This window comes from Eurytemora carolleeae, unplaced genomic scaffold (assembly GCF_000591075.1).
Source record: "Eurytemora carolleeae unplaced genomic scaffold, Eaff_2.0 scaffold333, whole genome shotgun sequence".
NCBI lineage: Eukaryota > Metazoa > Arthropoda > Copepoda > Calanoida > Temoridae > Eurytemora > Eurytemora carolleeae.
In genome coordinates this window covers 240040-257086 of record NW_019396309.1, presented here as the reverse complement: position 1 = coordinate 257086, position 17047 = coordinate 240040, and the positions used below count along the sequence as shown (strand labels likewise).

Genomic DNA, 17047 nt, shown 5'->3' with positions numbered 1-17047 from the left:
GTAGAACAAACAAATGAGTCTTTTTTCCAAGATCTCTCTTATTTTTGTTCAGCTTTTATATTGAAACTTATTGTTTTTCAATAAAATAAAGATTAAATTAATAAAAAAAAATTTCAATGGATGCAGAATTCTTATACAGAATCATGGGAGAAGAGGGGTGCACAAAAAACTTTGAGTTCGAAAATTTCCTGAAATTACTGGTCGAAATTTTTTTTCTTAATTCAAAAATACTTTAGACCTTATGAAAATGTTTAAATTTCATGAAAAACGTAAAATTTCTTGAAAACAGCTTCGTACGCGTAGTTTCATGTGACCTTCCATTAATAGAGTGCCATGTCCGATTTACAACGATACCCAATTAGACCTATGTTTTATTAAGGATACTGTAGATATTCTTATTGATTGTACACTGTAACCTCGAGTCTTCCTGCACTCAATCTTTAGATACAGGGTGTCCCACGAAACATGACAGTTGGTGAATAATTTACAATGTCTTCCCACATTTTTGTTAAGTCGATTGATACCAAAGACAATTATAACAATATTTTATGGGAGTCATGTTATAGTAAAATATATCTAAGCAAAAACGAAATAATCTGCAAAAAGCCTTTAATATGGAAGACGACATTCATAAAAATTTATCAATTGTCATGTTTCGTGGGACACCCTGTATAAGAATGAGGGTATTTACCGCATCTATGTGTGGACAACGATTTAAGGGTACTATTGTGAATCGGACTTTCCTGTCCTTAAATGGATCACTAGAAACTATCCTTACAGTTCTTTTAATAGTACGTATTGTAGGATTGATTGCAATGACGTTTGGAACAGTAATGCCTCCTGATGATGAAATATAACAGCTGTATTTGTTTACACAATATTAAAAATAAATTTACATTTTTCATAATGTTCTCTTCATATAATCAAAGAGTATCCATATTCATTTATTCGTGTGTACATTGGCAATTACAATAATTTGAATAAAATCATTTGCATACTGTCAGGGTAAAAAAAAGTTTAAAAATACATAACATTCAAACTTTAAACACATTCTTTATGAAAAATATTATCTTAAAAAAGATACTGAATTCTGCTATTCAATATTAAGCAATATACTTTTTACAAAGTCATGAAGTTTTTAACCCATGATTAAAACAAAGCTTCTGAACGTGAAAAGTAAGGTTTGTAAGTATTATGGGCAAAACTTAATTAAACGTGAAGATAATTGAGCGTTTACATCAAAGTTTTGTCGCGTAAGAATTGTCAAATTAAAATGAGATCCTGTAGAGATTGACATACACACTAAGAAATTGAGTCTTAAGCCACAAACTCAGATCTTTGCAACCTGATAGTGTAAATCTTCGATATTTCAAACTTATTTTACCTAACATAATTCATAGATTGAAATATAAAAGGCCTACAATATAGGCCTACAATATAGGGCTGCAAATATAAAAAAGGATTATAAAATCAGAATGTGGGGCACAGACTCTGTTCCTTTTAGCAAATAATAGAGTATTAACGGTAAACTGATGGGTTGCAAGTGCGGTACAAGTAGGGATGTGAAAGTTTTCATTTTTTTTTAAAACGATCTTTCGTTATGAATTGACGACCAAAAAACGAAAACAAAACGATCGTCTTTTTAAAAAGTCCGTTTTTAAAAAAAACGGTAGTTTTCAAAACGATTGTTTTTAAAAGAGTTTTTAATGAGTTCAAAAAGATTCGGTCGTTTTTAAAAACGATCGTTTTTATTAGAAAACGATCGTTATTGAAAACAGTCTGAAAACGAAACAAAAAACTATTAACAACCCTTGGGACAAGTAAAAACAAATGAGTTTAACAAGTTTCTGATTGGTGAGTTTCTTCTAAAATGTCTGCAAGATGTGAAACCGCAGCTGTCATAACTCATGAACTTTTTAAAATAATTCAAGACGACATCTACTGCGCTCTTGCTATGTGTCCTTATATATATCTTTGTTGACAGATAACAGCAACACGCTAGACAAATCCGGATAATAGGCTGGTTAGGATTTTGAAAGGGGTGTTTATTATCCCCAGACGATTCTTTCCCGATGGCCGAACAATACACACACAACAGAGTAACCCCGTCACAGAAATTCGATAACAAAATCTTTATTTCCTAAAAAATAACATAAATTATAGGTCGTGTTTAATTGTACAATGTTATAATGAATGTTAATAGTAGAAAAAATCTTACGAATTATTTAAGTATAGAAGGGGTGACTTATTTGTTGATCAGTATTGATATACGTTTTTTTAACTTCTGAAAAATTACAGTTGAATATTTAACGAAATTCACTTATGCTTCTTATGAAAATATTTTGCTTAACTTTAATGATTTCACAACAACGAAATATTTTAAGCTCCGTCGGAGGAGGACAATGGAATTTGCGGGCTGAAAATTTGGTTTGGCTGTCTCCGACAGGAGATTCCAGTATAAGACGACATTTTATAGAGGTTTTGAAATTAATGGTTAACAATCTTAGATTGGCTGTGGGTAAATCACTGGCTTGGGGCCTGATTACTTTTGACTGTCCCTGGAGGGTTCACTGGCCTCACTTGAACTTGAATCATCATCCTCTAGAAAGTCTTCATCTCCTAGAGGGGGGAGGTCTTCAACCGGAGTATCTAAGAAATAAAGAAATGCGATGTGAATAAAAACCTTGGGAATTAAAGGGAACACTTTCAATTTCATTTTTAACACAGCTTTCATCGTGAACTTGAAACGTATTTACAAAACAAAAAAGCGCTGAAAATATAAAAAAGTATTTAGTATTTAAAAAATAAAAATAATTATAACAATTCAGTCTTTAAAATCCATCCAAAATACAAATAATGTAGAGTATTAAATACAGATTATTTTGGAACAAATTTTAAACAAATCCCAGCAAAAATTTGTGATTTTGATTTTTCTATTTAAAAGAAAAGGATCAACTTAATGAGTGGAAATATGATAGCTAAGATTGGTATTCAATAGAAATAGGGTTCGGATTTTATGATTTATACCGAAACGATTTCCAAAATTAGGAGAAATATATCTTGTAATCAACATTTGTAGTTGTCTCTAGTTTACAAATTCAAATCCCTATGTTTGAGATTTCTTTTTGCAGGGAGACAATGTGTTACGTTAAAAGAATCCAAAGGGACAAGAACGAATATTGATCCTACCTATAGTTTTAGAAAGAAAAGCTTGAGAGTATTGACTGTACCAGGATTTACAGCTTGAATTTGATTTATTCCTGGTCAAGGTTCCAGGAGGGGTTTTCTCTCCTACCTTCCTTAATATAGGAGTAGCTCCGAGTACAGTTGGCAGTTCAGCAGATTTAGAACTGGGAGCTACAGAAGTTGAGATCTTAGAGTCAAAATTTCTAGAACTAATCACTTGGCCCGTTGGAGAGCTTTTTTCATTTGAGTCTGATGAGTTATCTTTAACTGATCTTTGATCACTATCAGGGGAACTTGGCTTACTTGTAGTTGTAGATGCATTTTCGTCAATTTTTAAGTCTTCGCTTTTATTATTTGAGGCCGATTCACTGGGTTGGCATAATTCACTGAAATAAAAATAAAAAATCTTTAAACACTTGATAACGCTCAGTTAAGAAATTTTAATTCTGAAGTTTGTGTTTTCCAAAGTGCCTTAACATCTTATTATTTACAATAATAATTTCATAACATGCAGTCAAGTTTTAATATTTTTTTTTAATTCATCTAAATCATGTTCACAACAATGTTCAGCCTACATCTCTTTACCAAGATTAAAATTCTAAATTTTTTAAAAAAATCAATACAAAGAATCAAGTTTGTCTTTGCCACAAACTCTGATTTTCACCCCTTTATCTTTGAAACCAAATGTCAAATTTTAAACGATAATTGTGCTAAGGAAGACTCAAATTTTCAAATATCAAAAGTTTAAGGCTTTAGATTGCAAAGATAAAGAGGATTAGAAAATTTGGGTTTGTGGCAAAGATTCAATTCCTTTCTATTTACCTTTTTAATACTGTCTGATTATTTTTCTGGATTTCAGTTTGAGATTCTGCTGACAACTTTAAAGGATGTTCCACACAGAATGCTCTTGTGGTAATCACATTTTCAGGTCTACTGGTTACAGGGTGTCCTTGTGAAAACATGGTTCTGGAGGAATAATTGTCTGATAAGTGGTAAGGATCCACACTTGAAATTCTATGATCTGGAATCCTAAGATTACATATAAATTTATTAGGTTTGAGAGTTTCACAAAATTAAAAAAGAATTCTTTGCAACCTGATGGTAATTCTAGACTAGTATAGAATTCATAGCAAAATAAAAGCTCTGCGACATCAGGTTGCAACGAAAAATGGATTTGAGTTAGAGGCAACTAATTAATTATTTACCTAGAATCCGCAATGGATTGTATATGTCCAGAATCCATTATAGATTGTCTATTTCCAAAATTGTTTATTTGAAGAGGATTCCTGTCTCCTGTCTGATCTACTGTGTTAGAAACTGGTGGTTTCCCACCGGACATTCTGTTCCATGAATTATCGACAGACAGTGTTCTGTTGAGATTTGGCGGCCCTGAACTACGGTTGGCTGGTATCATATATCCATAGATTAGTCCATCACCTTAGAAAACTCTCATGAGCATGTATTTGAAAAATGAAAGAAAAAAAATAATTAAAAAAATTTGTAAAAAATACCTTGATGGCCTGACGGCTGTCTAGGAAGCGTGGATGGATGCCCAACTTCAAACCCATGAACCTAAACATTCAGGATTAAAGGGACTGTGTGCGAACCTAAACATTCAGGATTAAAGGGACTGTGTGCGTAATTTTAAGAGACCCTCCATGCACCACAGTGGTGAGCATTGACATCTTTATCTGGTTAATAATGTTTTTTGTTTATTTTCTTGTGGTTTTTAACAATTTTTTTTCATTTTTTTTATCGATTTTGATGGTTATTATTTCATTGAAATATATTTTTAATAAATGTGGAACTAATATCTCCTTTTTTACTCTACAGAGGTTTGGTCCATCACCATCACCGAATTTTAAATGTTGAAAATATCATTGTTTTCCCAAACTTAATGTTGTTTAATTCGAATAAATACTATCTTTTTTTTCCTGCAGTAGAAATGCGCAAGACACTTTTGTTGAGAGACCACAATCGGAAATAATCCGTTTACAAAATTATAACCATTAAAATCTAATTCAGCTTGGGTATCGTTGTAAATCGGGCACTGCCATCTTACCAAGGAGTATGGAATATAAGGGAGAAAGGATCGACACAGCCCATGCACCCTACCATATGCTAATAGATGCTTTGCAGACGGTACTTCATTTGAATAGGAAATATGCTTTTCTTAACTGTCTTATGCACTTCAGTTTCAGTAGAAGTAAATATTTCCATTTACTGCTTAGCGCCGATTTATGGATTCATAACTCTAATTGGATTATGAGTATAGTTAGAAAGATAGATGTTACCGCCATGCAATTTTTATTGGTTCATAATAGACACCAAACATATGACTGAACCCTGATTGGATCAGGCGTTAATGGAATCGGCATACAAGTGTGTATGTAAAAAAATAAAAATGTACACCCATTCAGAATAGGTTATTGTATACATTATACACGGGGGTAAAATAGGCTAAATAACGCCAAACAAACACATTTTTTGGGATGCAAAAATGTTGGCAAAACAAACGTATTTTTTTTATCTTAACAAATCGAATTTATTTGATATGGTATAGTAATAGACATTTAAAAAATTAAAAGACGACCTTAAAAACTCTTGTTCAAATGGAGAATAAATCCTATGGTTTGGCGGGACGGGTCAATTTCTTCTCCATTACGTGTAAAACTCTTTGCATCTGACGCTTTCAGGCCCATTGATTTAAATGAAAGAGAGACAATAACATATTTACACTGTTTTTCTTTTTCTCTTCAATTTTTTTACAAACAAGTCAGCTGGATGTTTATAAACAAATTTACACTATTTCTTTTTAAAAATATCTTTAATATAAAATTGCAGAACAAGAAGTGTAGGCAGAAAATGATGTACAATCAAGAACTGTGTCGGGGTGTGTGTAAACGTGTGAGCACCCTGTTAAATTGTTTCGACCGTCGTCTATTTTTGTTTTACATAAGTTGTTACAACTCTAAATTTGAAAAAAATAAACGTAAAAAAATATAAAATTCATAACAATAAGAAGTAAAAAACAACGAACGCGGAGGGCTTTTGGAGGACTTTTGGAGTGGCTCCAAATTAGAACATATAGAAAAAAAAGAGTTTTAAAAAAAGGATATTTTAAAGCCAAAGATTTAAAAGGCAAATAACCGACCTTCTCACTAGTAGCAGGACAGGTGCACAACTTGTATATAAACTGTAAAAATAGATAAATACAAACACCTGCGAGCCCCTCAAAAACCCCGGAAACCACTCCAAACCCCAAGTAGCCTCTCCAAGACCCTAGAAGCCACTCAAAAAACTGGAATCCACTCTAAACCCCCAGAAGCCACTCCAAGACCCGTGTATAGCCACTCAAAAACCTTAATAGCCACTCAAAAACTCTGGAATCCATTCCAAAACTCTTATAGCCACTCCAAAACCCTAGTAACCACTTAAAAACCCACTACAAAATCTTAGATGCCAGTCAAAATCTTTAGTATCCACTTTTAAACTCTGGAAGCCATTCCAAAATACAGGAAGTAACTCTAAACCCCTGGAAGCCACTTTAAAATCATGGGAGCTGCCCAAAAACCCTGGAATCTTGTAGCCACAACAAAACACTACTAGCCTCTTCAAAACTCTGGAAGTTAAACCCTTGTAGCCAGTCAAAAACCCTGGAATCCACTCCAATCCCCTTGTAGCCACTCAAAAACCCTGGAATCTACTCCAAACCCCTTGTAGCCACTCCAAAACCCTGGAATCGACCCCAAAACCCTGGAATCCACTTAAAACCCATGGAATCCACCCTATTAGCCACTCAAAAACCCTGGAATGCCAGTCAGTAACTCCAAAACTCTGGAAGTCACTCTAAACCCTGAATCTGCTCCAAAACACTGGTAGCCCCTTCCAACCCTGGAATCTGCTCCAAACCACTATTAGCCACTACAGAACACCATTAGCATCTCTCCAACCCTCTATCATCAACTGGTCATTACAATCTCCGAATTTTAACCTCAAACTTAAATTTACCTTTCCACTTTGTAGAGACCCCTGTCTGGTTAGCATAGCGTGTGTGGGAGGTCTAGGCGTAGTTAGAACTGGAGTTCCCTGTGGTCTAGGGGTACTAAGCCTAGGTCCTAGGGGCAAATACTGATGACCAGGAGGGTACATAGCTTCCCCAGGGTTATAGTTGGGATACGTTATTCCGTACTGTGCTGATACTAGAATATATAATTACTGAAAGGGGGAAGAGATGTTAGTTCACTCCTCTTTAGAAAAAAGAGAAGGCAATGAAACTGTAAATTGTGTTTAAAAGAAGAGCATTTCCCCTCCACAGATTAGTTTGTCGTTCCCAACAAATATTTAATAAATGAATCTAATTGATTTACAATTTTTGAGTCTTTTCCACAAACAACGATAATATATCACCCTTATTTCTTTGCAACCCAATGTCGTACACCTCAGATATTTTAGACTATGAATTCTTTTAGTTAAAATTATCTAATTCTAAACTTAAAATGGTATAAACCATCAGGTTGCAAATATATAGGGATTAAAACATTTCTGTTTGTGGCAAACTCTTAATTCCTTTCTTAAAATGTCAAATTGCAATTGTAATGGCAAAAATAAAAATCTTGATGGGACTGCTAGCAACCCCTTAAATTAAATGAATAATTACCTAAAGGAAGTGGAGGCCTATGAAAGTGAGGTCTTGATGAATAAATAGGGTCCAAGCAATTTGAATTGGGCCTAAAATTATGCAAAAAAAAACTAGCAAAAAAAGTCGTCGGTTTTTGGTTTCATTCTCAATTTCAAAGTCAAAAATAATTAAAAACTTGAATATGTTTCAAAAATATATTTAATTATTTGAAGCTTTTCGTTTAATTGCTCAAAGAGAGAAAAAAAATTTATTTTAACAACCAAAATACACAAAGTTTACGACAGCTGTTATGCTTTATTGTTCTGTGAATGAAGAAAGCTACTCAGATGTTCGCAACTTCACAGGGTTGAAAATATAATCAATATGAAAATATAATCAAATATCATTGTTGACAGTCATAACATTTTTTTTGATAATATTTAAAAAGCTACTTTTTATTTTTAATTAGATTAAACTCGTTTTTCCGTGGCATTTGATCTTAAATATGAAGACGACATTATAAAAACTCTTCCTATGTATTCATATATCTGGGATTCACTGTACCTGGATGGGAACTGGTAAGTTGATGGAACAGACATTGGAACCATCTCTATTATTGGCGGGGCAACCTTGTCGTCCTTGCCCCGCATCTTTAAAAAGCCTAAAACCGAAATTTAAAAACATACTTAAACAAATTTTAAAATATATCTAAAATTTCAACGTAAATATCAAATGATTTGAAACACGTGCCTGGTAGCTTTCTTGATAGCGATCCAGTTTTTTGCTTGTTGGCACCATCTTTAGATTCGTAATCATCATCAGGCCTAAAATAAAAATAAAAAAATTTATATTCATAGGATTACAATCCAACGGTGATTGTTTTTTACGCGCAAACTATTGATCTTAAATATAAAAACTCCCTTTAAGTAATGATATCACTATGCAATTATGCAACAACAAAAGAAGTTGTGAATTGCACAAAAAGTTTTAAATCAAATCATTTTTTTCTGCGGCAAACAATTTTACAATTTAAAATTACGAGTAAAAACAAAGGCCCCCTTGGTAAACGAAATTTTTGAATTGATGAGAAAAAAACCGTATAATAGGAATTTGAGGATAAAAAATGCCAAAAATTTCCTTTAACAAAAAATAATATAAATGCAAACAAGTTAAAAGTTGATGAAATTAGTGATGAAATAAGATATAACCTTGTATCATAATAGACCAAAAGATCAGGTCCTGACCTATGTCCTGGACCTAACTTGAGGTCAGGACTTAGAGGATTTGAGCTCCGTGAAATAGGTCGTATAACATCTAAGCATTCACCATTTAAATGTGATATTAATATACAGGGTTACCCACACAGAACAAGACTGAAAAGACGACATAAAAATATTTTACCAAAACGATTCCAAGGTTAAATTAAGTCTGCTGCCTTGAATATAATAACCAATGATCAGGCAAAGAAAGAAACAGGTTTACAATTGCATAAATATAGGTATACATTCTGTATAGTTATCTCTGAAATCTCATGCTTTGTGGGTTACCCTGTAGGAATATTCAATTTATAACAATATTTTTGTACACAACAAAATAATTGACAACATTCATTTCAGACAAGCTGTTGTTTTGCGTGCAATTTGGACCAACAGAAAAGTTCTCAATTTTTATTAGAATCTTGTTTTAAAATGTTTAACGTAAAAAATAAAGAAAAAAATATAAAAGTTTAAAATAGTGAACTTTTCCTGAATTGTCTACACTCTCATTAAAGCTGATGTTTGGAATTGACTTCGAGGTTCTAAACACAATTCAGATTTTATCTATTCCAACAAGATATTAGTAAACCAAACAAATGAATTCTTGTAAATAAGATATTTAAATTCACCCCCCCCCATACTAGTTTACATTCTTTTTATTGTAATTTAAAGGGACTGTAAGCGTCAAGTGCCCCTTCATTCAAAGATGGAAATGCCCGATTTACAACGGTACCCTTTAACGCTTTGTCTGACCAAGTATGAATTAGATATTAATGTTTTTATTTCTTATAATTGGTAATTTTTATTTACGGTGACTTGCACATTCTTTGTGTATATGAAGCAACGGAGAAACTCACAGAAATTGACACTTTTAGAGTTAAAAAAATGACGGTATAACTTTACTACCAAATGTAGTAACCCTTAAAATATCAGAGGTTTACACCATCAAGTTGGAAAGTAATTAGAAATAGGCAAATGAAAACTCGTTAATATGATCTTTATTTTTAAACAACAGAATTGCTCATAAGTCATATTGAAGTGAAAGTGCCAATCCCTCCTTTTTTGCGCCAATTTTACATATATAATTGGCACTTGAAACTAGAAAAGAATAATATGAAATTATCAAATTTAAGAAAAGCAGGGAAGCTTTCTCCAAATATACGCGTTTGTGCAATTTCTGAGCTGCAACATACATTAAGCTAAACACAGCAATCGAATTGAAGTCTTTAAAATACCTTGACAAGGATGGGTATGCTGCCTCTGTAAATGATTGATCTGTATACAAAACTCGGTTCCCAGCTAGTAAAAAATGTTGAATTAAAGATTTCTATGTATGAATATGTGTTGTCTGCCCCTCTGCCAGCCTGTTTAGGAAATTTCTCAGTTGAAATTTTCTCAATTAATCAATTATGAATTTCTTATTATTTTTGATTTGTTCGCAGAATTCTTCAAATGTCGTCTTTCCAATAACAATTCCAGGAAATCTACATAAAATTGTTGTGAACAAAAGGACATTACAGAAACCAATAACTTAATAAGATTACCTATTTTCGATTATAAAAGTTAATTTTTCCTGTTCCTTAACAAAATTAGTTAACTATAGAATTGTTACTACATTTTTCGTCGTCGTTATTGACTAATTTTTTAAAAGCCGATTTTCAAAATCATCTCTCAAAAATGAACAACCTATGAGGATTTCAAAGAATGAATTTGCGCTCTTGCTGAACAATTAAATATGCACCATAAAAACGTCTTACATGTCTCAAACATGATTCCTAAAAAATTCTCCACAGCAATACTACAGTTAAACTACCATACATTGCCGGTCACTCGATTTTAATGGCAACACTTACAATATAAAATTGTCACTAGAAAAGGGTTGCGAAGCCCCCTGAAGACTTAGTATACTAGATTTTGACATTTTATCGACGATATCGTCTATATACTAGTTTAATCTTCATTCCAGGGTTTTACCTTCTGGGGGTTTCTTTAGTGCGCTTTTTAGAACAAGAGTATCTGTGCCACCTTCTTTTACAGAATTCGATCTAGTAAAACTTTTGATTTATCAATAATCGCTTACTACGAGCTGCAGTGAGAACCAGAAAACTGTGTTATAGGAAGACGACTTTATAGCAACATAGTATTTAATGTTATAACAAAGCAAATAGTAATCTTAGAGACGAATTAAGTGAAACGGCTTTATTTCTACTGCACAATTGCTTTGTCCCCTGCTCATTGGACTTTTTAAAGTCATTATTTGTGATTAAAAGTCGTCTTCCTTCTTCAAAGTTTTCTGGTTATCACTGTATCATTGCGGTTCAACACAAATTGATGAAAACTAAATTTGAAAATGAAAAGTTGCATGTAAAATTGAATTATTTTGAAAATTGTAGAATGATATAGTGAGAACCAGAAAACTCCGCAATGGGAAGACAACTTTCAGATTCAAAGGGAGTGTTCACAAAAAATATACCCCCTATAGGCTTACGTCGAAAAATATTCGATGGTGATTGCTACTAATCTTATTTCTATCTGTTGCGTATATAATGAGAAAATTGTTAAAAACGACTCATTCCGAAGAAAATAGCGTCCATGCAAATTCAGAAAGTTGCAACTGTCGACTCGGATCGTAAAAAAATCCATTTTATTCCAAATAATTCATTCAGATATTGAAACCAATAATCATCGTTTTTTTTCGACGCATTTGTATAAAGTTGATATTTCATAATTTTTTTTTTATTTCTTCTGATCTGAGAGTTACTTTTGAAAACATTATAATTCCTGTTTCGAGGATTTTTGAAAATGAAGACGACATTTTTATATTTTCAAGAAATGTTCGAAAATCCAGCGCCAGTCGTGGAAACAAGTTGTAAGCGAAATATTAATTTTAAAAAAAAATCAAAAATATTATGAAATATCAACTTTATACGAATGCGTTGTAAAATTATCGATGACTATTGTTTGAAATATCAGGATGATTTGTTTGGAATTGAATTGATTTTTTTTACGATCCGAGTCGAATATTTCAACTTTCTGAATTTGTGTGGACGCTACGTTCTTCAGCTCAGTATGATTCGTTTTTAACAATTTTCTCCTTATGACGCAACATATAGAAGTAAGATTAGTAGCAATCACAAACGAATATTTTTCGACGAAGCCTATACCCCCTTTCATTTTTCGGAAACACTCCACTTAAGTTATGACTTTTAATAGTCAATTGAATAAACAATAGACCCAGAAATGGTTCAGTGTAAACAGATTCAGTTCTCTGAACAAGTGATTTAATAACTCAATAGCAAAACTATTTACTTTTTAACAGCATAAAATACACTTAGATAAATTGCTTTTCTGGTTCTCACTGTATGACTAATGTAATTAAATGTAATTAAACATGGATACCGATTATATTGATATGCTTGTTTTACCTGGGCTGTTGAAAGTGTGCACGTTTTAAAGAATTATTTTCTGATCGAGGAAAATTAAAGTTGGATAATTCCTCCTTAGAGTTCTGGATTGACATTCCATTTCCTAATAAAGAAAAAAGTCAATCACAATTCACAACATATCAGAACCCAGAAACTGGTTTTTGCACAAGCTCTGATTTTTAAAATCCACATATCTTTGCGACAAGATGTAGTAGACCTTTGATATTTACAAAGTATGAATTCTGTTACAGGGTGTCCCACATCATATTAGATCGTTAATCGGTCAAAATCACGATTTTCGAGACTAATCAGATAATTTAAGAAGATTGAATCATTTTGAAAACTTGAACACACTAATATAAGAATTTTCTTGTGGAAAATGCAAGGTTTTTGAGTATTATGGGTTTATTTGGCGTTAAAACTTGGAGGTTATCTAATATGGTATGGGACACTTTGTAGATGAACTAGTTATAGCTTGAAATATCAAGGGTTGTATGCCATCAGGTTGTAAAGATATAAGGAAAAATTCAATTCGTGTGAAAAACTCAGATACTGTCAGATAAAAATCGAGTTTCTGCAAGATGGACGAGATGGACAAAATAAATGCATAATGTCAGAAGGAAATTAAATGTCGTCTTCCAGTTTGCTGACCTGAGAGTTCTTCATGTCTGAATCCCGCATCAGATAATCGTTTTATCTTTCTCTCCAAGTTCTCTTCCCTCCTAATCAGTTACAAGCATAAACAGTGGTCGGTGATTACATCAATACAATAAAGTCCACTTTTTTAACAAGCTTTTTTCAAACTACAAGTTTAAAAAGTAAACACAAAAGGTGTTATTTGACAGCTTCTCTTTGTTTTAATGTTTATGTGTGTCAATTCCGTTAAAAAGCTTTGTAGAAAACTTGAAATAGACATTCGTCTTTATTGTATTGTTATATACTCGACGACGCTTTTACATTATATACACGCTCTCTGTTAGATTTAACATTGTTTACGGTTTCCCCAAGGACTGAACCCGTAAATGTTATGGAACCTTGCTGCATCTTGGACTGACTGGTTTAAAGCGCGAAGGATATATATTTTAACAACATTTTGAAGATTGTGAATTTGGAAAAATTTTTACTTGGGAAAATCTATGCTTAGCATTGTCACTGTAAAATAGACAAAGCATGATTCAAAACCATTTTTCGTATTTATTTTAAATGTTTTTGAACCAGCTGAGCATTAAGTGGTGGACATTGATTTAAAAATCTTAAAAGGACTGTGTAAGCTTAATTTCACCTCCACGCAAAGATGGCGATGCCCGATTTACAACGGTACCCTTAAAAGCATTATCTGATCAAGTATAAATTACATCTCCATGTAATTTTATATATTTATTTATTTTATATATTTTGTATTGTGGAAGACGATGCCTGGCCGCGTTAAACTAGTTCCATTAGTTCTGAACCCTCTAGTAATAAGTTATAAGAAATATATATACTGGAAGTTATTTATGCGTTTTATTAGAGTCTGACTCACGTCCTCTATAGTATATTATTATTTGTTAATTCTCTGCAAATGACTTGCGCATTTCTTGATTTCAAGAAACAATGAGAAATTCATAGAAACAAACACTTTTCTTCCACAATTGTGATCAGGTTGCTAGGGTACCTTTGTAAATCTGATATTGCTATCTTTGCATATGGAGGGTCCGTCCCTTAAAGTTTAGGTGAAAGGGACTGTACGATAAATAAAAGGGGGTATAGGATGAAACCTAAGAATCTCAGGTGTTGATCGATACATATAAGACATCTATCTGATGTGTTCCTGTCTCGAGAAATTAATATCAAATTGTCTCAAAATTATACAAAAATTAATTTATATGCAATTTTGTATAAAAGTTGTAGATTTAAAAAAATCATATTCAGCAAATACGAAACCAATCTGAAAAAGACTATATCCTACAGAAACCTGAGAATCTCAGGTTTCTCTATTTAAAATGCAAAATCAAATAAAAAAATTAAAAAAGAAGAAAACCTGAGATTCTCAGGCTCCAGTGGGTTAAAATCGTTTTCAGATTGGTTTCAGATTCTCAGGTTTCATCTTATACCCCCTTTCATTTTTCCTTTACAGTCCCTTTAAGTCCCAGGTAAAGAATGAAATATGAATGACCTGCGAACCCGTTGCCTTTGATAATAAACTCCGGAGCAAGCGGATAAATTTAACAACAAAAGCACTAATCCTAAAAAGTAAAAATACCTTGAAGATAGAGCTAAATAATATTCAAAACACAACTCAAGGGCCAAGGCAGATGAGAGTTAATTCATAAATTTAGAGATCGAGTTAAATATTTGACATTGTCCCAAAAAAATCGAAACAATTGAGTTTTTGCCGAGTTTCAAATCCCTATATCTTTAAACCCATAGATTAATTAACAATAACAGATAGGACACTAGATGTCGTTTTTTCAAGATTTGGGGGTTTTTTGTTCACAATAACCCTGAGGCAGGCAGTGCATTCTCTCTCTCAGTCTGTGCGGAACTGCTTTATAGGCTTCTCTACCTCAGGATTAATGTGAATGGAAAACCCCTAAATCTTGAAAAGACGACTTCTACGGTCCTATCTGATATTGTTAATTAATCTATGTTTAAATTCCATTGTTGTTACTTGTAGACCTTAGATATTTCCAACAATGAATTTTGTTAGATCAAATAATCTAAGTTTGAAATATTAAAGGTGTCTAGCTATACATCTGTTTGTAAAGGTATAACTGGATTAGCAAATTTGAATTTGTGAAAAAGACTAAATTCCTTTACTGATATCCAGTTAAATATTATGGTAATAATTGTAAAAATGAACAAATAATAAAATTATGATATTAAGGATTACAAGTAAATTTTGTCTAACCTATGATAACAATGAGGCTGACAGGAAGGTTTTTATCAGAGAATATACCCCCGGAGCTCTTTGTCTAGATAAATAAATAATCAAAAATCAAATTGAAGTGTAAAGGGATTCTCAGGGGAGTGTAAAGGGCGTATAAACTATTGAGGATGTATAAAGGTAGTGTAAAGAGAGTGTAAAGGGAGTGTAAAGGGATTACAAAGGTAATGTAAAAGGATTGTATAGGTAGTGTAAAGTTAATGTAAAGGGAGTTTAAAGGGAGTATAAAGGGAGTTTTAAGGGGTATAAAGGGAGTATAATGGGATTAAAAAGGGAGAGTAAAGGGAGTTAAAAGGGATTATTAAAGGTAATGTAAAGGAAGTGTAAAGGGAGTAATTGAGGGAGTATAAAGGGAGTATAAGTGAAGTGTAAAGGGAGTATAAAGGGAGTATAAAGTGATTATCAGGTAGTGTAAAGGGAGTATAAAGGGAGTGTTCACTTAAAATAAAAGGGCGCATTTATTAACACATCATGGATAAAGCATAGTGTCACTAGAAACTCCAGATCATTTAAAGAGCCGAACCGACTTTAAAACTGCCATTGTTAATGCAAGCTGAAGAGTACACGTATAAAACATGGGCAAAACGGGACAGTAAGCCTTCAAGTGGATTTTATGTAGCCATAATCAATTCTAATTTGGATCAGATTTAATTTATAACGATAACGAACCGTGTAGATATCATTGAACCACTTCTCTGTAGTTTGATCCATGGTTCACAATAGAAATGGCTGAACTACGTCTCTACGTTGTTCACCTTCTTAGCTGCGGAGAACGAAACGCGGCATTTTGAATTAGAATCAAAACAAACAAAATGTCCCCCGGTTTTTTACTTATTTATTCTTCTTTCAAAACTTCTATCAAAAGGAACCGAACAAGCGTCTCAAACTTTAATTTGCTAATCCTCAAATTTACGCAACCCACTAGTCGTAAACCTTGGGTATTTTCAACCATAAATTCTGAATTCATTAATTAGTCAACGTTTGAAATATATAAATATAGCAGAGCGCAGGATGCCAAGGTATTGGTTGCTATGGAATTAGAGTAGGAGACAAGTGTTCTTAAAGGAAGTGTTCACTTTACCTCGATATCATTATTTGTCTTTTCTCGGAAATTTTCCTCAAAATTATTAATTTGTCCAACTGCATTCGAACCCTATTAATTAAACATTTGTAAACAAATATAATAATTTAAATGTAATGAAATCATCAATATTAGTCTTTATTCCATTTTGTGTTTTCCTGTAATTTAAAAATTTTCTGGGATATTATTTTTCATAATTGGCCTGGGACATTATGAGAAATAATGTCCCAGAAGATTTACAAAATTCTGGATTTTTTACAAAATTTTGCGGATTTTAAAGTTTTTTTTATCGCGTTTTTCGGTTTAGGAAAGAATAAAATTATGTAATCAACTGCCTTGTGTATAATTTGGAAAATTATATTTTTACCGGGATTTTTGCTTAATTAAGTAAAATGTCCCGTATTATAACAAAAGGCAGTTGCATTAATAGATATTTTTAACGTACATAATAATTTTGAATCGTTGACAAAATGTGTGCACTTTCAAAAGTGAAAATTTTCGACATTTTTTCTGGGCAAAATGTTTTAAATTCGACCAGCCATAAACGTTTCC

At 32.6% G+C, this 17047-nt stretch overlaps 1 protein-coding gene across 1 annotated transcript in view; it reads right to left on the bottom strand.

Moving 5' to 3' along the window:
* Positions 1 to 2424: 2424 nt before the first annotated feature.
* The window catches only part of LOC111700674 (neuroligin-2), a 36297-nt gene continuing 21674 nt past the window's right edge, over positions 2425 to 17047 (bottom strand). Inside the window, exons 23-40 of the mRNA XM_023471669.1 lie at positions 16496 to 16567; positions 15379 to 15442; positions 14644 to 14713; positions 13140 to 13210; positions 12489 to 12591; positions 11038 to 11108; positions 10299 to 10362; positions 9553 to 9605; positions 9016 to 9121; positions 8558 to 8631; positions 8372 to 8468; positions 7847 to 7917; positions 7198 to 7388; positions 4698 to 4758; positions 4392 to 4623; positions 4009 to 4215; positions 3190 to 3572; positions 2425 to 2649 (exon numbers count right to left, since the gene is read on the bottom strand). Coding sequence (XP_023327437.1) covers positions 2543 to 2649; positions 3190 to 3572; positions 4009 to 4215; positions 4392 to 4623; positions 4698 to 4758; positions 7198 to 7388; positions 7847 to 7917; positions 8372 to 8468; positions 8558 to 8631; positions 9016 to 9121; positions 9553 to 9605; positions 10299 to 10362; positions 11038 to 11108; positions 12489 to 12591; positions 13140 to 13210; positions 14644 to 14713; positions 15379 to 15442; positions 16496 to 16567 — 2097 coding nt within the window. The 3' untranslated portion in view covers positions 2425 to 2542. The remainder of the gene's footprint in view (positions 2650 to 3189; positions 3573 to 4008; positions 4216 to 4391; positions 4624 to 4697; positions 4759 to 7197; positions 7389 to 7846; positions 7918 to 8371; positions 8469 to 8557; positions 8632 to 9015; positions 9122 to 9552; positions 9606 to 10298; positions 10363 to 11037; positions 11109 to 12488; positions 12592 to 13139; positions 13211 to 14643; positions 14714 to 15378; positions 15443 to 16495; positions 16568 to 17047) is intronic.